The sequence below is a fragment of the Ptychodera flava genome (assembly GCF_041260155.1).
Source record: "Ptychodera flava strain L36383 chromosome 23 unlocalized genomic scaffold, AS_Pfla_20210202 Scaffold_24__1_contigs__length_23054250_pilon, whole genome shotgun sequence".
NCBI classification, from domain to species: Eukaryota; Metazoa; Hemichordata; class Enteropneusta; family Ptychoderidae; genus Ptychodera; species Ptychodera flava.
In genome coordinates, this window is record NW_027248278.1 from 20,790,668 (window position 1) to 20,812,231 (window position 21,564).

The 21,564-nt window shown below is 35.5% G+C and overlaps 1 protein-coding gene across 1 annotated transcript; it reads right to left on the minus strand.

Annotated features, from left to right (window-relative positions):
• Nucleotides 1-754: 754 nt before the first annotated feature.
• LOC139124817 (multiple epidermal growth factor-like domains protein 10) lies at nt 755-15,272 on the minus strand. The gene is made up of 9 exons (XM_070690924.1): nt 15,244-15,272; nt 10,862-11,149; nt 9,805-9,869; nt 7,320-8,244; nt 6,321-6,436; nt 5,638-5,800; nt 3,112-3,146; nt 2,546-2,725; nt 755-1,596 (listed from the first exon to the last, which is right to left on the minus strand). The coding sequence occupies exons 2-9, from the start codon at nt 11,080-11,082 to the stop codon at nt 1,460-1,462; spliced, it is 1,842 nt and encodes a 613-aa protein (XP_070547025.1). The 5' UTR covers nt 11,083-11,149; nt 15,244-15,272; the 3' UTR covers nt 755-1,459.
• Between the last annotated feature and the right edge of the window lie 6,292 nt (nt 15,273-21,564).

Sequence of the window (21,564 nt, forward strand, 5' to 3'; positions counted from 1 at the left end):
TTGCTTTTCGAGTGACCTCGAATACAAAAGTCCAAGTATTACTCTGACTGGAATTACAAGTATGTCAAAAATCTACCATCCTAAAGTAAAAGTAATGCATGTAATTTTCATGAGTAAACTTGGAGGACCGAGCATGTTAATGTGGCTCTTCGACTGACTGAATTAATAATAAGCACTACGGCTGGTATCGTACTTGTTTTCGATGTCACTTTCAAAGCAAACTATACAGTCTGCAGACGGTTATGTGACATTCAGTGTAAGTGCCTTTCTCAAGAATACGTCGTTCTATTGACTTATCGTGTTGATAAGACACGCCCTACAAGGGGTTACATTTAATTTTTTTTGGAATTCACTACACCATAGATGCCAGAAAAAGAGTATACGACAGCACAGTGACGGTGAACGCAAATATAAGAGCAAAGCAAACGTACATGTTTATTTTTCATCGAAATTTGTTTCGTATGGGTCTTATTGATTATGCATCGGTCTAATTGTATACCTAAATGACTAGTGTTTGATGTATGTGGAACATGGGAAGACATTGTTATTATTATTATTAAACGTGAAGAATAAGCGTTACCTTTGACTTCCGTGGCAACAAACACTTTTCAATTTGCTATATTTGAAAATATGTTACGTTTCATTAATACAATTTATAATACGGGTCACTTTTTATGAATTTAATGGTAATACTGCTCAGAGATTATGGTAAAAAAATTCCTTTTTGACACCAAAAAGTGTTAAATTAATTTAAAGATTACCTTATTTATCCCAAAACTTAGTTCTTAAGATGGCTACCCTTATGTACATACAATGAAACTAAGTATCGTGCATATAAGCACTAACAACATACACATCATTTAATATTTCGCATTGCATTTGAAAGATACTAAAACTTCGTCGATCTGACTTGAAAACGAGAGACCTAAAACGACACCCTAAAGGAACGCAGTAAAACAAATTTGGAGAGATATAGAAAAATGTTCACGATACAACTGAGCAAACAGTTTTCCAAACGTTGTGGTTTAATATATCGTATATTTTATGTGTGTCAAATAATCACTTTAGAACAACTCTGTCAGAATGATATTTCTTTTAGAATGACACTCTGTGCCTTAACCATATAAAAGAGAATGTTACAACGCTCTTTATTAATTTTGTAAAACAAAGATTATACCTATCTATCAATATTGAATGAATGCTGGACGGTTTTCTGAGAAAATTTCATGGTTTAAGTATCACAAAGAGACTCTGCTTTGCCCTAAGTGCATCGCTAATACAAATGTAACCTTCTCTTACCCAGTTTCTTTTCTAATTCTTTAAACTTCAAATTCTTACAGAAATATCAAAGATACCAACAATTTCTTTATCAAGAGAAATTCGCCATGCCTGTCTATTCAATCTGTTGAAGTACAATTTATTAACAAAATATCACTCATAGACTTTGTGCACTAAAACTTTAAAACTGAGTGTCTGATAAATAGAGCTTCTGATATTGAGAGTATGAAAAGTCACGTAATTGTTGATTGTCTTCTCCGTTTGTTGTATTCCTAAGAACAATCTCATAGTCAGAGGGACCTCTGTCTTGTTGGAGACCTGAAATGTATGAATCAATAGTGGTAAATTAATAATGACAAGGAAGAAAATAAGAGTACTGAATAATGATTATAATCATGGGAATGTGACAAGTGTCCCGCTAATTTGTACTCAATGTTGCCCAATCTTCCACCTTTGCTTTATCGAGTTGACACTTTTCCGGGAACGCCTAAGTAACTTTTAGCATATAGGTTTTGCTGTCCGGAAGGGAAGTAAGTTCATAATGGAATCTTCAAACGTATCGTTATCGTAATTATTTTTTTTTCGTTGCTTGTTGCTGTATATACTCGAATGTAACAGTGCTGTTGATTTTGTTCAGAAATACAGGTTCTAGGTTGAACATGACGGATAATCTATGTTGACAGCAAAAAAAACACAAAGGAAACTCATCGACAAACAATGACATTGTCAAAGTAGCAGTGCGGTTTTTAATGCATGATAAATGTGGTCACCTAGGTGGTGTTGCATATGAAAATCGTATTTTGCTCAAAGTTACTGTTTGCAAAGATTCATACAATTTTCCAATAATTTCTATCCCAGGATTGCTTGGGTTCACCTTTTAGCATGCCAAAGAGTTGTAAGTTGGATGAGAAAGCAGCCTTAATGTACGCAGAATTTGTGCAGATCACCCAATTTCTCTGCTTCTTTTTTTGTCCGGTTTAAAATATTTCATTAAAATAACTTCAATCAGGCGGAGTCAATTTTGTGAATTTTTTACATTAGGTTCTTTAAGTACTATATACCAAACGACAATTTTATTTGACACAAAGTTCCCAATTTTGAACAGGAGTCATTTTAATTTTGCTTATGATATTGATCACTTTTTTAATGTCAGTGTTTCAATCGTCGCCATTTAAGAATGAGATAAGATAATGCATAGCAAAATTTGTCATTTTTTTCACATTATACTCACTAATTGGCAGCGATTCAATATGAAACAACATCTTACCGCTCCCTTCAGTGCCTTGTACATGTAATTCACGAGAATTGCAGGATACTTTGCTAGATGTATCAAGAATCTGGTATTGTGAGTGCGTCAAGTCACGCAGATCTTGATAATCTACCATGTGATTATTAGAAGAACTACACATGTTTTCGTACTCTTGGCTATTCCTGCATTTTCTGTGTTCTGAAAGGGTCAGAAAATTGCGTCATTTAAAGTAAGAAATAGAGAAAATAATCATCGATGTGGTTAGAACGAAGGTTAGATGTCAGTTGATGTTGTGATAAGGCATTTCATCTCACCTATTTGACAAAGCATCTGTACTTCTACACTTAAACTGCCGAGTTAAATCGTGAATCAACTTTTATTATTCAGATCAATGTCATAATTGTAGTATCTGTAAACATATTTTGTATCATCTCATTTACTTTAACTATCTACACTTTAATGTGTTATATGTATACAACTTCATATTTGTTGACAGATCTACGTCACTTGCGTTGGATTGGTTGCGTGTTGCCTGATGCATTTCGATTAAAAACATTGATGTCTCTCGATAAAGTAATACTCACCATATGTCTCTGTAGCTTCACAGTATTCAGGATTCCTATTAATGAAAAGTGGGCATAAACCTATTTATTTACAGAATTAACTTCACAATTTAGTAAGATGTTGGGCCACATTTAGGATGAAGAAAAATTGCGTACATCCTACGAAAATTTACTTAAAAGTGAAAGATGGGATCCGGGACCAGACAGGTCTAAAAAATATTGAAAACCAGGAGGGTAACAGGGAAAAATATTGCTTGATTAAGTAGAAAGGTGAAACTGACAGTTTTAATTCATGAGAACCTTCATGGGAAAAATGTTGTACATACTTCGAAAGTACTATGTAAAGTACTTTGTAAGAACCTCAAAATGCTACAGGTTAGAAACTGCAACTACAAGTGTAACATTGAATCTATTATCAAATGGCTAATCGCACTTGCAGTTTTAGATGTTTATAAAGGCATCTGTGATAGCACCGAAATATTGTGTTTTGACATATTTCTCTCTGTCAATGTTGTGTACTCTGCCGTGGTCACCTCCAGTGATCGTATAAAGGTGAGGCACTGTATTACATAATATTCAAAATATGTTTAATTGGCCACTTTTTTCTAACGGCCGTAGTATCAACAGATACAGCAGATTGGCTTGTTCATGAGTATTGTTTTCATTTTTATGAACAATGCTATTATTTTTACAGGATGTAGGGAAGTCTTGCGCTTAGCAGTGGTAGCCAGGGCTGAGAATGAAATATATGAGCATCTCCATATAGTGTACTTATATATAACCTATGGTATTTTTCTTTGTTTGGTGTCATCGCATAGTATTGTTTTCGCTGAGCCGTAGAACAGAGCTGAAGGCTAGAAGTTGTGCAGTAAACAGAGAACAACTCCGTGGGATTCTATATTTATTAGCCTTCTCACTTTCATTAAAGAAGGAGGTAGCCTAAAATGACTGAGCGGAGGCAAATTGTCTTTAGTATGACTATATATCCTATTTGAGAAGTGTCCGTCACCAAGGCGATATCCAAAGGACATCAGAGTACTTTCGTCGATAGGGCCCGTCAATTTAGAAGTTTGATACTTTTTGATCATGAGCATGAAACATAATATACAGATCAGTAGCGTTAATATGATGCTTTTCTTTGTAAGTTGATCATAAAGTTCGACAGCTTCTATATCTGTTTGTTTGTTTGTTTGTTTCTTGTTATTAATATCATCTTTTCATTTTTTGTTATTGAATAACATGAAATTTATTTCGCAGGGTTCTGGATCTCTTCTGATGGTCTGAACGGTGAGCAGTTGTGGACATTTATAAATATCAAACGAAAAATAGCCACAGTGCAAGTCTATCAAACTACAAGATTGCAAATGGAAAATACAAGTTAATGTCTGAAGAGACACTGACCGTTATGAAGACATACCAATTTGTATCAAGTGGCAACAATTTGCTTACCATTGATTAATAGATTAGAATAATAGGTCACTCATGACATGATTTAGCTAGAAAGACTAATTGATATATTGTTTTGTACATGTACAAGTACATATACATGAACAACGTACATATCGAGAAATATATACCGAGACTTAGAAATATCTCATTAATCTAGTACCCCGCTGATGTAAAGGTAGCGCGGAGATGTTCATGTTGTGTTATATTTTGTAACTTAATAATAACTTTATATAATACATATAGTATATTGTATGGTAGATTTCTACAAATGTTAATGACGAGGCAGGAAACCAAAACTTTAGAATCTCTTTGATAATCGTCTAATTACTTTTCTTCTGAGGCCGACTTAAGGTAGCTAAATACCTTTTAGACACTTTCAGATTTTTATTTTTCTCTCAATTGAACACGTCCCAAACCCCAATAAAGTATACATTTTCTGATAGCCCTGATATAGAGCTATCCGACCAAGCACAGTACACGGTCATTATTTGCATAAGAGTCACGTGACAAGCGTTTTGCTGAAGCTTCAAAAACCGGTTTTTCCCGCCTTATGCAAACACGCTGCAAGATTTCCGGTTAGAATTTCTTCATTGACAAGCCTTGACAATATCCTTCAAAACCGTGTCTGCGATTTTTTCCTGGAGGCTCCATTCAAATTATATGGCGTGATAATTAAAATTCCTTGAAAAGCACCTTCATCTAACACCTTTAAGAGCGCATTAAAAAAAAACAAAGGCATATAAAGAAATCCCAGACACGGTTTTGAAGGATATTGTCAAGGCTTGTCAATGAAGAAATTCCAACCGGAAATCTTGCAGCGTGTTTGCATAAGGCGGGAAAAACCGGTTTTTTGAAGGTTCAGCAAAACGCTTGTCACGTGACTCCTATGCAAATAATGACCATGTACTGTGCTTGGTCGGATAGCTCTATATCAGGGCTTTCAGAAAATGTATACTTTATAGGGGTTTGGACATGTTCAATTGAGAAAAAAATAAAAATCTGAAAGTGTCTAAAAGGTATATAGCTACCTTAATGCATCCCTGGTTTTTATGATTCGAAACATATATGACAGTAAACATGTATGATTTTCCAGCTTACCGTTGTACTGTTCGCCTTTTTCGGACAATCAATATGACAGTGGCAATGGAAACAATACAAGCGATGACAACAATGACAGCTATTACAATCCAAATATAGTGGGGAAAGGAATCATCTCCCGTCAGACTCACAGTGTTGTTGTGTTCATTGGTCAAATTTTTGCCTACGGTAAATATAAAGAGATACTCCTTTGTTATAAAATTGGTTACCGTAATAATGAGTAAAAATGATAAAACAGCTATAATATTTCATGCCAGCCTCTGTGAAAGTGCAGTTTATTTGCGAAGAACGTAAAGATTGACTTGAATAGTTCGTTATGTGCTATTATTAACCCTAGGCAAGTAATTGTTAAATCTGCCGCTCTGTTAGCAACTTAATCAGTGGTGGCAGCTGCTGTAGATCCCCAGTTGGTCTATGACCACGATTGGAACTAATTTGGGATAATTGGATGGTGAAGTAGTGTCGATTTAATCTGCAGATGTAATCTCATCGGCTTTTCTTTTTAAATTATACACTTGTTTTAATGAGTAATTTGAAATATTGCAACATTCAGCTATAGGGCACCTAACACTTTTGAGAAATTTGAAAAATATGAAAATCCAATTATCCCAAATTAGTTCCAATCGTGTTTGACATAAATTTAGACATGCGACCGTACGAACTCTGTACCAATGTTCACCTACCATTGTCTGTTTTGGCGTCGCAGAGACTTGCGGTCCATCCGTCTTGACATTCGAGTTGAAAAGGCTTTTCCATACACACTATTGCGTTTGGATATTTGCATTTTTGTTCTTCGCATCTGAAATCGTAGTGTACGTTTTGCCATATAGTTCGATATTACCATGATTTGTTACAAAAAAAAATTAAGGTCGATGTACATTGCTACATGTGTTGAGGGAGAAGAGTAATAATTTCTGTATTGAATAGAATTGTAAAATTTAAATACTTTATTTAAAGTACAAAATGCTTTGTATATATTCTATGTTTATAACTAACATATACGGTGGATATATTGGTAATCACTTAAAAGATGGTACGATCTCTATCGAACTGAGATGAACATAAATACTTGTGCAATGAGCCTAAGATGGTGGATGCAGGCATATTCCTAATGTATATGTGGCAAGTCTCTCTATTTCACACCGTGACTGGCATCTAACAGTACTGTCCCGGTAAGGCTTTGCACTAATCGCCGCCATTGTATCCGAAAAATGTTTGCATCTGTCATATGCACCATATCGGCTTTGGTATTGTATGTTTCAGTACAATTTGCTGGTAAACATTGTTTCTATTACACAGATATTTGAAAAATAAACTAACAGCATCTATATCTGCATCGGAATGCAACATAAAGAATAATAGTTTGAATAAGTTTGCCATCATGACTTGTGTCAAAGGTTAATGTACTTGCGCAATAGACACAGCAGTTGCGCTGAAGACATGCTACTTGCATTTAAACAGTTACTTGAATTATTGTAGATTTAACGTGGTCCTTGAACAAGAATATCTAAAATATAAATTCATGTAACTTTAAATTGCATTTTTCAATCTTACTATGCACGAGCGAAGTGTCACAGCTGCATTGTGGCAAATTTGTGGGAGAGTGACCATGATCGTGATATAACAAAAATAAGGAGAACCATTTCGTTCAATGCGCATTAGCATTAGTCAACAAATCTTACCTGACAATGTCGAGACACCTTCCACTGATATTATCACAAAGCATGGCACAGTCACATTCTGGACACTTTTCTAGGCAAGCATTTCCATAGAACCCAGGTTCACATTTATGATTACAATTCTCACCAGTCCATCCAGCTTTACAAGACATGCAAATATTTTCCCTGCACAGAGCACAATTTTGACAAGGAACTTCACAGCGCTGACCAGTCCATCCAATCTCACACCAACATGAACCATCTACATGATTACAGCTACCGTGTTTACAATGACACACCTCTGAACAATTGATGCCGTAGAAACCCACGTCACAACTTTTATCGCATCTGTTACCTTGCCATCCAGGTGAACACTCACAATCGCCATTTTCAACCGAACACGTGTGTCCATTGTAACAGTGCAAACATTTATCCTCACAATAATTACGTTTTTCAGAATCACAATCAGTACAGTTCGAACCAATCCATCCAGATGTGCATGTACACAGATCCAAATGATCAATATCACAGTACGCTCCATTAAAACAAGAACAATGTTTATCACAGTTTTCACCATAGTAACCAGGTATGCAAGAACAAAGACCATTAATTTGATCACATTGTTCGTTGTTTGAACAGTTGCATGGCAAGCATGAATCACCATAGAAACCATTTTGACAGACACACTCTCCTGTTTTACTATCACATTCACTATTTGTAGGACATACACATTGACGGTCACATAGCTTTCCATAAAAGCCATTTGCACAAAAACACGAGCCGTCAGACATACAGGTTGCCCCATTTTGACAATTACATGAAAATTGACAACTGCTTCCAAAATATTGTGATGAACAAAGGCAAGAACCATCCACTCTGTTACACGTCCCGCCATTTTCACAGGTGCAGTTGTTCTTGCAGTAATATCCATACCATCCAACAGGGCATTCTGTCATGAAAATAAACGGATTCCAGATGAAATGCTGAAGCTCAAACAACTACCATTGTAGACTAGAAGAGTTTATTGCCTCATGTGTGAACGACATCATTAAAGAATGTGATAATGGCATAGCAGCTCAAAGCAAGTATTCATTAGTTTGCAGAACATTGCCGACGATTTCAAAAGATCTAAGAAAGCATTTGATTTTTAAATTTCTAATATTTGTATTATACGTTATGAGAGTGTCTTACGTGGACTTATCTTTAATACAATAACAATGTATTATTTTTCTTATAATCAATTGCTATAACCAGCCAATTTGGCTATAAGAACACGTATGTATGCAAATAACATTTAATGGGGAAGAAGCAGAATAAAGCATAATCTCTCTCATTAAAATTCCCTGTTAATGAACATTGCAGTTACACAGAAAAAAACAACAACCATTTTATCACCATTGCTTAGGGTGTGAAAATGGGGAATTATGCATCGGATACGTAATTCATAATGCAAGCGGGGGTTATCGTACGTCCTGTATTATTTGGCATGCACTCGTCGTCAAAACTCCTGTAAAGTACATGGTGGTAAGTTATAGTGTTTTCAAATTTGCCATGTAATTTATCTCTATGAAATTGCCTTTGTGGATCTACTTATTCACAAGAACGAACTTTTGATAGTCTGATCATCGTGGAATTCCTGATAGTTTTTTAATTCGTTGTTAAGGAAAGTGCACAAACTGCCATTTGTTAGTGTGATAATCTAGCACGTGAATAGATCCGTTAAAGTAAGTTGGCAAATCTGTTGGTTGGTTATGCTTAGAAACTCATGAACAATGAGAGTTTTGATCAGGTAATCTCCCTCCCCCCTACCAACGTCGTACTATAGTCGGTATCACCGACTTAAATTTGCTCTTTCTCAATTAATCTGACAAATCATGGAATTCATCGACAAGAAACATATTCGTTGGAATCGAAACAGCAAGTTAGCCTGTGCTTCACAACTCTGCTACTTCAAATTCGGTATTCGTGTATTGCATATTACCGAACAAGATCACGCTCAGACAATGAGATCTTATGTTCTTTATGGTGTTCTAGTTATCAGAAGGTCTTAAACAACTATTTACCTGACGGATCCTTATTATTGAGACACGTTTGTTAGAAATATCAAACTTACAAAAGGAAGCGTTGCGCTTCTAGAATACTGTGGTAGTATCTATCAGGCTTAGGCAATGACTTATAGCTACAGCGAGCGTTACGTCGGACATAATAACGTAATAGATGGCATGATTGCGAGGGGATATACAGAGACGACTGTCATATATATAAATGTCCACAAGAACACCGACTTGAATGCAATATCTTTTATATTTCTCGTCAAAACCAACAACTCACGTGCTAATTTTGGTATAATTTAGGAGGTAATATAGGCAGTGGTAGGCTCATGACATATTGTTATACAACATTTTTGTGTTACATTGGCGTCATCAATATCGATCACCGTAATTTTTTCGTATCGCGTTCAAGTAAATTCATCAGGCAAATATGCATTAATCGGTAATACAACACTTACCTGTACAATTCTCGGTCAGTTTGGACTCTTCGGTTTTGACGTAACCGTCACAACATCTAAAAATACTATAACGAAATATTAGGCACTATCAGCGTTCATTTCTGAATGAATATTGACGTTTGCCATTAACTATGCCATGATAGATTATGCATGCCAGCTGATTAAGTAAATTCTTATTGATTCAAAGAATAATCATACATCTAAATTCACGTGCCTGTGTAAAGGTATGGGAAAAAAAGCGCTCTCACATCCGTGCATATTTTACGTATCACGACCAATATTTGGATGAACACGTCGAATTCAAAACCTACTTTTGTATTTAGAAAGTTTTACTGTGAACAACAGTGCCGTAGTTTCAAAAGTTGTTAGTCAGGCACACTGTGTCCAAGTATGGGCAATCGCGTTCATTCGTGTACTAGTTTCATGCTTGTGACTACGCGCGTTGCTATACTCAAATGTTATATTCATTCACAATGCTGGTGCGAGATTACACTGTTTTGTTTTCTTTTGGGTTTTCGAAAATATGAAGAGGTACATGGAAAAATATAATCAAATTGATGGCCATAAAGCGATGCTAGATAAGCAAGCCCCTAGCCAGCCGTCTCTCATCTTTAGGCACGGTGATTTTACTGCGAAATGCCTACAAACATGTCTATAGTCATACTATTATTTTGTTAGTTTTGAGTCGAATTTTTTTCTGATGTTGGAACCTCGCTGTCTGTTCAGTGTTAATCACAATAATTTACATAACGCTTCTGTTCTTCTTTCGCCTTGACTTCCGCCTTAATCTCTGTTGGTCAAGTACTAAAGTAGGTTGCTTTGCATGTCATAGAATTGTGCAGGTAAACAAATACGTTATTAATAAATGTATGTTGAGTCGCAACGGGATGCAGCAATCTCTTTCTGAAGAAATGACATAAATGGCGTTTAAATTTTTATATCACACGTATTTTTATCTCCAAAACTAGGATTTACGGTGACGACATGCCCTCCTTATGTCGGGCAAATGGTCACTATACATCAGGCAGACAAGGCTACGATATGTATTTTATCTTACGTTGGCCCTGTCAATGGTTCGAACCAAACGCAAGCATGTGGATCGTCCGGTCTAACTTGTCCTGCAAACATTGCGTCATCACTGCAAGAAATCAGTCTTACTGCCACAACCATACCGATCAGTGACAATTGAGGTTGATAAAGCTTCGTAGCAACCATGATCTGTGAATTGAAATTTACATCATTTTCTATTAATAATGATATCCATAATTCACTAAGCATTATAAATTGTATATGGATTGCTGGCACATGTTCCACTTTTACAGTGCATTTCAGATCAGTACCACAGCTGAATGTGTGAACCGGCCACGATACATGCACATTATATTTGTTGCCTTGGTTATTACAACACATTTAATTAACTGAAGTACGCCATCATGCAGGGGTCACCTCTGTCCTGACTGATAGCTGAACAGTTTATTACAATTGGTCCATAATGTAGCCATGTTAGAAACTGCAGATAAATGTGGCAACACCATTCATTTTATTACACTACAACTCACATTATAGAATTAGTTGAAAGCTAAGTTTAAACACCTGAACATACTTTTGATCATTTGTTTAATGAACATGAATAAAGGACAGTTTTAGGTTAGAACAACATTCTTGTAACATCTACACTGTACCAAGTGCAATCAACTGAATGATAGGTGTTTCTGTTTAGTCAGGCTCATCCCGATGCTGATTTACAATAATGATTACATAGTCGACTTTGAAATGTTTTGTGATACCTAAGAAGTCGTGTACATAGGTAATGTACATGCAACATGTCTGTCTCACACACTGTAACTTAGAGGTCACAAAAACACATTTATCAATCTCAATGTGTGTTGGTTCAACTGTATTTTAATTGCCTCGTCAGAACCCTTTGAAATATTCAAAACGATGCAAAACATATCTACATCATGATTTCAGCTGTGAATTTATTGTTTTCTGTCTGACACGCTACCAGTGTCAAGGTAAATATGTAAGAATGTCTATTTTAGTGTTTTAAAAACTTCATGATGTGATAACTCATAGGTCATAACAGTACATTGAATGTCATGTAGGGCCTATTTCTAAATATTCAAATGAACTCCTGATCAGTATACCGTGCCCAACTTTACAGCATAAATATGAGAAATGTTCCTCAGAAGTCAAATAAAATTTCGTTGTCGTTCTGTTGTTCAGTACCCTAATTACAACACTTCATACGATATACGCCATGAGCAAATGATTAGTATACCGCAACCTTTGAACTAATAGAATTATGACAGACGGCCCATATATTTTTGATCACATCCGGTTCAATTAGTCATTTACTTCATATGCAAATTAGCCCTTACATCTGTGTGATGACACGAATTATCGGACTGTTACAGGCGTATGGCTAATGCAGACACGCATTTAATGCATGGTCGTTGCGTGACTTGGTAGTATGCGTGGGACATTCGCCTAACAGATATAATAGTGCACGCTGTCAGGTTTTTTTAAGATCGGGGTCTTCTTGACAGACGACGAATATATCTCACGTTTCTTAATAGTTGTCATCGTTGGTGTCGTTGTTATTGTTGCTGCTATTGTTCTTGTTTTTGGTGTTGGTGATGTTGTTGTTTAAATTGAATGGACGGCAATAAAATGCGGTAATTTTCTTTCAACAATTAACGTCTTTTCCTCTTTTGAATGACAAAATCATGACCGCAATTTAGGTTACACTTTAATGGATATGCCCTGCTAGCTAGCAAGTAAGTATCCTAGTCAAGTAATGATGTACACCGTACTGTAAGTCAGATTTTGAGTCCGCTTTATTTTAGTCTTTCTCGGTCAGCGATTAGTGGCCTAGATGTTACCTGGCATCCGTAATTTGTTCCGTAAAAATCTTTTGAGTCTGTTGAAGCAATAATTCTGCACGATAAAGATTCTCTGATAATTGTCATTGTCTATTTTCTAACACCGCCACTTGAGAACAAAGTCACTGTGTTACTGAGCTCACTGCCACTCAGTTCCACTTTAAAATATGCCACAGATCCAATTAATCTCAACAACACTGTAGAATTTGAGATACACCTCGGAGATAAAAATAATTCATAATTAAAGCTTCAAACCTCAAAAAATAAGTCAAACAATAGACAGATAAACGGTCAGATGCTCGATCTCGTCTTATCTAGTTCAACAACAATGTCAGATTCTATATATAGGTACTTGAAAACACTAAACTGATGACTAACCGATTCCTTTCCACACGATAATCATTCGAAAATACTTTATGTCTTATTATTTATTTATATTACTCGTTGGTATTTATTTAAGTTACAGCCCTTTAGGTCTGCAGATTGCTCATTTGAGGACATGAAACTTAGTTAATAATGTTAGATTTTGAAACCAGGCTGAACTGTCAACTACATTAAGTTTTTCAGACATAACCAATGCCAAATTCTTTCGAACAAATCGTTTTGAATGTTAATTAATAATTCAATCAAGGTTGGAAATATCTTGAAAGGAATAATTTTAATAATCTTTGAACATATTATATGCAGCTTTAACTTAATTACTTTTTAAGCTGTTACCACTGAGAAATTACGACCTAGATTCAAGAACAAATAACGTAAATTGGGCTAACAAACTAAGAAAGCTTTGATCGGACTACCCAGGTTACCTAGATTTAAAGGCAAACACAAATCATGCAAATCACAAGGCAAAATAATCGTAAACGACGACACCTCCGGCAATTGTCAAATATGACGAAAAATGTACATTTCGATAAAATATGTTTAGGTGGTCACCGGCTAATCATAAATTTCGTATCATGTCATTACAGGGATCGAGACTAATAGGAAGTAATGCAAAATGTTATCAAGGACGCTAACAACGATAACCGACGTAACATTTGCAGGCCGCCGTATTTTTATATGTACATTTGAAGAAATCAAAGGAAAAAAACCGAAAGTTGTCCCTATACTTCGATAAGACCCAAAGTGAGCGATATAATTTGGATAATTGCTGCCGTCGAAAGGTTATGAAAAATATTTATATACGTAAGTAATATTCAATTTCAACCAGCCGTGTTTGCAATGTTGTCGTTGTCGTTATTGTTGGTGCTGTTGCTCGTTGTATTTCACCACAGTTCCTCCATCAACTGTGATAATGTATCTATGCTTGAGACATTTTACATGTGACTTTGCTTTACGGTGGCAATTTTGTATTCAAGGGATTGACGTGGGTCACTATTTTAGCACTAGGCTTTGGGTGTGACTGGTTTATCAGGGACGTCATCATGTACGTTTTTTCCAAAAAGTCGTCTTGTTGCTCCGATATACTGTAATGGTGGTCAGCACTGTATTTATAATCATCTAACAACTCAAAGACTTAAAAATATATGTAGTTTTTGGCGCACATATTTCTCTATCGATTGCACTTTTGTTCACTTAACAAGTATTTTTAAGTAAACTGGTATTTATATTCTTATTTTCAATGGCAGAATAAAAACTATACAATAGGTGTTTCTCTTGAACTTTTACACTATTATATATATTTATGGATATCATAAACACACAGCTAAATCACAAACAAAACATGTTTATCATCAAAACCTTCTTGAACAAAATCCTTCGTAGCATAAATATAATTGCATTTACTAAGCCCTATACAATAATCTATGAAATCGGTCTGAGAGTCCAGTAGTCTATTTTGACAGTATAGCGTTATGTGTCTCCTGTTTTGGGTAGGTGATTGGCAAATGAAAGTCACTGATCGACGAAAAACATTCCGATGACCAAACCATGATAACATAGAAGCGTATTACCAAGATGTAGAATGACCAGAGGATAAATCTTGTATGTTCATAGGTAAAACTTTCCAACCAGTTAAATAAACGAAACTTTGTCCCCTACCTTAGCAAAGAAGAGATACAAGGTATCTTGTCCTGAATACTAAGTGTTCTCAGTGCTGAAGTGGTCAGTGTACTTATCACAACTATGATAAGTCATTATGGTGTTCACACATTTGAGCAAAGGAAATGGCAGTGATAAAAACGATCATTTTATGCTAAAATGAAATTGGCTGTGTTGTGACCAATTGAGTGGAAGGAGGTTAGGGCTTAACTCATAAAGCTAACATAGACAACACGACAGAAAATTCGGTGATACACCGCGAACAATAAACAATAAAATGCCAAGTCATGCTTTATCTGCCAAAGACATTTGTAAAGTGCTTTCAAAGTAGAGTAGTCTAACTGCCATTCATTTTGTCGAAAAACTTAAATTTACGAGCTTCATCGTTAAGGTACAATTATTGTACCTTACCACGCATAATTTATAGCAATAAGCCGTAAATATATTATTCCTGACAATGATTCTCTCTCTCTCTCTCTCTCTCTCTCTCTCTCTCTCTCTCTCTAAAAATCACATTTTTTTCTATGAAGATATTTCTAACCTTGAATAAATTTGCAATGATAATTTCAATCAAGGACAATTACCCTAACTTTGGGACACAAACAACACAGCCTTGGTTGGACTGCCTAGGGCACTGAAGTTATGACGATTCAAGTAGAGTAAATTGGAGCGCAAAGCAATCGTAAACAAAATAGCCTTCGGTTCGGTTTCATAACGATAACAGAGATAATTGTCAGAAACCGGAAAAAATAAAATTAATGTACATTTCGACAAATCTATGCAAACAGTCAGTGGCTAATTTTATTTCTCATCATTTTAAGGCAGAGATCGAGAGTAACAGTGGGAATGGAAAGGAAGTTAAAGACACAAAACAATGAAAGCCGACAGTACACATGCAGGCGTCCAATATTTGCTTAAATTGAACGAAATAAAAAAGGCGAAAATATGGCCCTTGACTTCCACATGATAGTCGGGTCGGAAGGTAGGGTTCCCATGCACCCCATGGATGTATTTTTTAACCTACATTTTTGTAATCCTTAGGATCTATATTTAATGAATTTTGATGTTCCAAAAATCAAATAGTGTCCCATGGGGTTCATTTAACGCCATCTTTGCCGCCATCTTGGCCACCATCTTGGATTTCAACAATGGGGTGGGGGTCACGTATTTACCGCTCGACGGAAACAGAAACAATAAAATACTATAAACGCTACATTTTTAGAAAGCCAAGATAATGGCCTTTCATTTATATATAACTTAATAGGAATAAATTAATATTCGAACGCCGATTAGACTTTATATCGGCCATTGACCGTAAATCGTAAAATTTGCTAAATTTCCCACACAATAATTAAGTTCTCGTTCCTCAAACAATTTTTCATAAGGTATTTATACATTTTTTGGAAGAACTCAGTGCAATAAACAAGAAAAAACAACATTAAAAGTATGTGTTTGAGATTTAGTGGGTGCATGAGCTTGTTTCTTACTACGCGGTATTCCATATATCCGTGTGTAACATAAGGGGTAGGGATAATGTTTTTCTTTCTGTTTCGAATCATGAATGATGAAACCATAAAATATGTTACATTTTTTGAAAGTGCTGCATCAGACCTTTTTAAAATATATAGATTTATGGGGAAAATTGCATATTTAAAAGTTACACAGCTTAAACCTTTCGGTTTTTGTCGATTTTAAGTGATTTTTTAAGAACGAATTTACAACATATGGGGTAGGGGTAATGTTCCCCTTTCTGCCTCGAACCATGGATTGTGAAACCATATAAATGTTATACCGTTTGAAAGCTCTGAAAAGGGCCTTTCCAAATATATATAGATTTATGGGGAAAAATTGCATATTAAAAAGTTACACAGCTTAAACCTTTCGGTTTGTGTCGATTTTAAGTGATTTTTTAAGAACGAAATTACAACATATGGGGTAGGGGTAATGTTTCCCTTTCTTCCTCGAACCATGAATTATGAAACCCTATAAATGTTATACTGTTTTGAAAGCTCTCAAAAGGGCCTGTACTGCGGCATTTTGTAATACTGACGTGTTTTGTAATAACTTACGCAAAATGTAATAAGGGGTATCAGCATTTGTAATAACTGACGCATTTTGTATAAGTCTTCAGTATTTTGTAATAAACCAGTCTACGCGTTTTGTAACAAGGGTATCAGCATTTTGTAATAAAAAATTGTCTACGCAAAATGTAACAAGGGTATCAGCATTTTGTAGTAATTCGCACTTTGTAATAACAGTTGACGCATTTTGTAATAATTTTAAAACTTTTCCAGTTTAAAGTATTAACAGATATTTCATTGACTTTGGAATGGTATTACAAAGTGTCTGTTTACTCGTTAAGTAAGTACAAAAATTGATCGCTGCCTGACTTCCATTTCAAATTAGAATGACTTAATTTTAGATAGCTGTTAATCAGTATTTTTACCAACTGATCATCTGAGGCAGGTAACTACTAGATTTTGACCAGTTTATTATCATATATTTGAGAGAATCACTGGTATACACAGTCAGTTGATTTATTAAATAGAGGATAACGACATTCTTTCTGATGTATTGCAGACAACCAGCAATGAACATGTAGAGACCCAGATAAAATGAAATATGATAACATAAAATGAATTATTATACATCTGCCTTCACAAACAATAGAATCGAGCTTCCGTAAAAACGGGCACGTAACGGGCATGCAATAACCCCTTTACTCTCATATTTGATGATAAACATTATATCATTGAATGGCTCTATACTGAAACTCCATACTGTACTTTGAAAATTACTTCTGATAAAAGAAACAGAAGTAAATGTATTACGACTGTTTAAAGGTGAAAAATATTAGTCGCGCCAGCGGCTTACTGACTACGCATGCGCATATTTATAATATACTATCCGACTAACCGGAAGTGTACCCTTCTTTCATGGGCGCCGCCATGTTTTTTTTTTGAGTACTCGTAAATAAACGAATACGAAACAAATTACTATTGCATAACATGCCATTTATAAAATATACCTCTTTTATTAGCCAGTAAATGTTATTATGCACCTTGTCGCTGATACAAAATATCGTTAATATAGATAAGGGAGAAAACTGTCGTGCATATGAACGGGGGCAAACGCAAAGAATGCTGGGATTGAATTTTAGAAAAGCGCCCCCTGTGTCAATAATTAGATTCAAAAATTGCCAGTTTTTAGACGGAACGCTATAGTTTTCAGCTTGCAAGTGGAAGGTGGGCAGTGCGGTTACCATTGCAATGATAATGATTGCATAATACGCCCCTTGTTTAACGCAATAGGCTGTTATCATTGTAAAAATTGCCAATTTTTGTCCAAAATTGTACACGTTACAGAAAATCTATACCTGCACTGCTGCAGGGTTTGACGTCGTGTACCGTACGTGAACTGCTTTCATCAGAGGGAAACTGGGCATAGTTGTCATACAAACGTTTATAAAGTAACAATTAATTACATTTTATCATGAATCAATACAAATAACATTGCCAATCTTAACCCCTGGCGCGACACCAAGGGCTGAGCCCTATATAATATTTATATGAGCTAATAACGAAAGCTCACCAAGACGGCACTGTACAAATATGGCACGACATCGCTGCTCCGTTCGCACATCGAATGTTGGATGAGCGCGCGATGTAAACAAAGATGGCGCTTACCCTTTACCCGCTCACAGTTAAAGGTATACTGTCACCTGTTCCAATTTTGCCACAGTTACCATGGAAAGAGAAAATCTAACCAATCACAGATTTTAAGCGGTTGGCCGCTTTTTAAAAACAGCGCCCTAACATGGGCATTTTGAATACCAAGGAACTCTCCTTTGACCATATATGGGCATATTTAGATTACAGGTGGCTGTATACCTTTAAGAAAGCGATGCAGAATATGCCTCTAAAGTGTATGGAATAATGCATCGGAAACGACGGGTGCATATATTCTTGATAAAAAAGGAGATGTATGATATAGAAATATCGCGAGGCGCTGACTATTAACGTTTATTTGCGGGCAAGGGCGAGAGGAAAGCCAAAAGGCTTGCCGCGCCTGTTAACTTGGAACGCAAGGAAACCGTCAAAATTTCCGAACATTTCAGGAGCGAACGACAACTGGGCCCCTAGAAACTGAGCAATACGCGACGCACTGTCACGAGCGCTGTAAAAAAATTGGCAAAGCCGGAGATGTTTTCAGAAAAAAGTACCTCAACTTGACCTACAAGTGCTCCATTTTATTTTTTGATTGATTATGATTTACGTTTGAGCTTTAAAGTTACGATACTTTAAGTTGTTAATCTTATTATTCGTATTAACGGGCAGGTAATCAAACCATTACTGTGTATTTGTCGTCAGTCACGTGGTTTAGCTCGACCAATCAAAATGCGACGGGCTGGGCATGGTAATATAATAATAATTATTACGAAAATACCGCCAAAGTAAGCACTCAGATATTAGTGCAACGCATCGCCCGACGCGCTAAATGCGCGCTAATGACTACATGTATGTGTCGTTATACATTCTTTGCGATTTTCGTAATAACCTTAACTATACTGAAGTAATCTAAAGTAAACAAAACTAAAACTAAACTAAACTAAACTAAATAGTCAGAATAATCTGATGTTTTAGTGATTTGACTTGTTTAGCTACTAAAGCGGAAGTATATCTGACCTGTTATGTATGTATGTATGTATGTATGTATGTATGTATGTATGTATGTATGTATGTATGTATGTATGTATGTATGTATGTATGTATGTATGTATGTATGTATCTATTAGGGTAGGGAGGGAGGAAGGGAGGGAGGGAGGAAAGAGTGCCTGAGTATGCCTGTCTATCTATCTATCTATCTATCTATCTATCTATCTATCTATCTATCTATCTATCTATCTATCTATCTATCTATCTATCTATCTATCTATCTATCTATCTATCTATCTATCTATCTATCTATCTATCTATCTATCTGTCTGTATGTCTATCTATCTTTCTATGGCTGTTATCATTTAATGATAATGGCAGATATTTGGCAGGTATAACCAGTAGGATAGCGAATCAAATTTAGCTTAATCTTAGTATTGCGGGGCAGCTTATCCTAGCTCGTTGGCTAGACAAATTTTACCGCGTCTGCGTAGATTCAAAGGAGGAACACAACGGGAAAGAAATAGATCTGAGAAAACAAAACCATGGCTCAGTAGATATGAATTGTCACCTTTTATATACAAGGAAAAGTGGCTGGTCTGTCGATAGAGCTTTTTTTGTCCTTGTTTATGGGATGATTAAAATAAATTATCATTCAGTATTTTAATTGACTGCTTCACGTCAGTGTTTATTTCAGTATATTTTGATAAATATCAGCTGTCAGCATTGACATATTAACGTGCCCCTCCCATCTTATTACCGTAAATTATCGACAATCAACTTTAGAGAAACACATATCATACGTATAGAAGTTGCTTAGAATACTGCAACCTTTCGTACGTTATTTTCCACTTTAACCCTTTGCACCCCAAGGCCCTGGGGTGGAGTTGACATTTGGAAGTACCATCTAGCATGACGTCTGACTTCTTAAATTAACAAAGACTGTCCACCATACCATTATAGTTTTGGAATCACCATAAAATACTTGTCCCTTGAATAGGGGTCAGACAGGTCAAGGTATCCTATTTTATAACATCTGACTATTGAATTTATCAAACTTTGTCCACAATTACAAGATATTTTTGGAATTGAAGTACTACAATTGCCCCCAAAATATGTAAATAATGGTCACATGACCTTATTAAATATTCAAAATGGCCCCCAGTATTCTAAATTTACAATGATTTTCACATATTGCTACTCTTTCTGACGACATTCTAAAGAATTTATCACTTCCTATTTCTCAATTATGTCTAAATGTATATTAGATTCTGTTGTCTACAACTTATGGTTCCAAGAAAATGTTTGTAACGTCATTTTTATGTACCCAATAAAAGCTTCGTTCAAATCACAGTGTACACTAACATTACAATCATTTTGCAAAACTCAGAATTTGATGATTCGAGTTTTGCAAACTTCATCCAATATACATGCAAGAACATAAGAATACACAATTTTACTGTAACCAAAAACAATATTTATTGGGTTTTTTTAGTAAAAAAAAATAAAAATAATGTAGCAACGCCCTAAAAAATCAGACCGAAACCCTCAAAATGTCATAAGGGAACCATTTCTGGATAAGGTTGATTTTGTGGCATGTACATCATTAGTATAATGAAATTTAATAGGTCGTAGAACACAACACTGTCAATGTTGATGATGTAGCTGTCTTCTATCATATTCTGAGCTCTGCATGTCATCTCAAAGCCTTCCTCTTTTCATCCACCAACAGTAACATTGAAGAGAAAAAAATGCAGAAAGGTCTGCAGTATATTGTCTTTTCAAAGTACAGTACTGTATGTAAAACCCAAACTAAAACTTTCTCAGTTTGTTTTCTCAATTATAAATCGCATACAATAAATCTCATTCTGTCTTCAATGGCATTTTGCCTGTCAACTCAGACCCCCTTATATGGCGTTAATATGATAACCTAGCACTGGTAGTGAGATATAATCTCGATATCATTATATGCTATTACATTGTTACGTATTCAGAAACCACAAAGCATTTTGAAATACATACAATATCAGCGGATGTTTAGAATTATTACAAAATGCGTTAACTAATGTTACAAAACGCGTTTTATTACAAAACGCTGATACCCTTATTACAAATCGCGTAAACAATAATTTATTACAAAATGCTGATACCTTATTACAAAATGCGTAGACCATTTTATT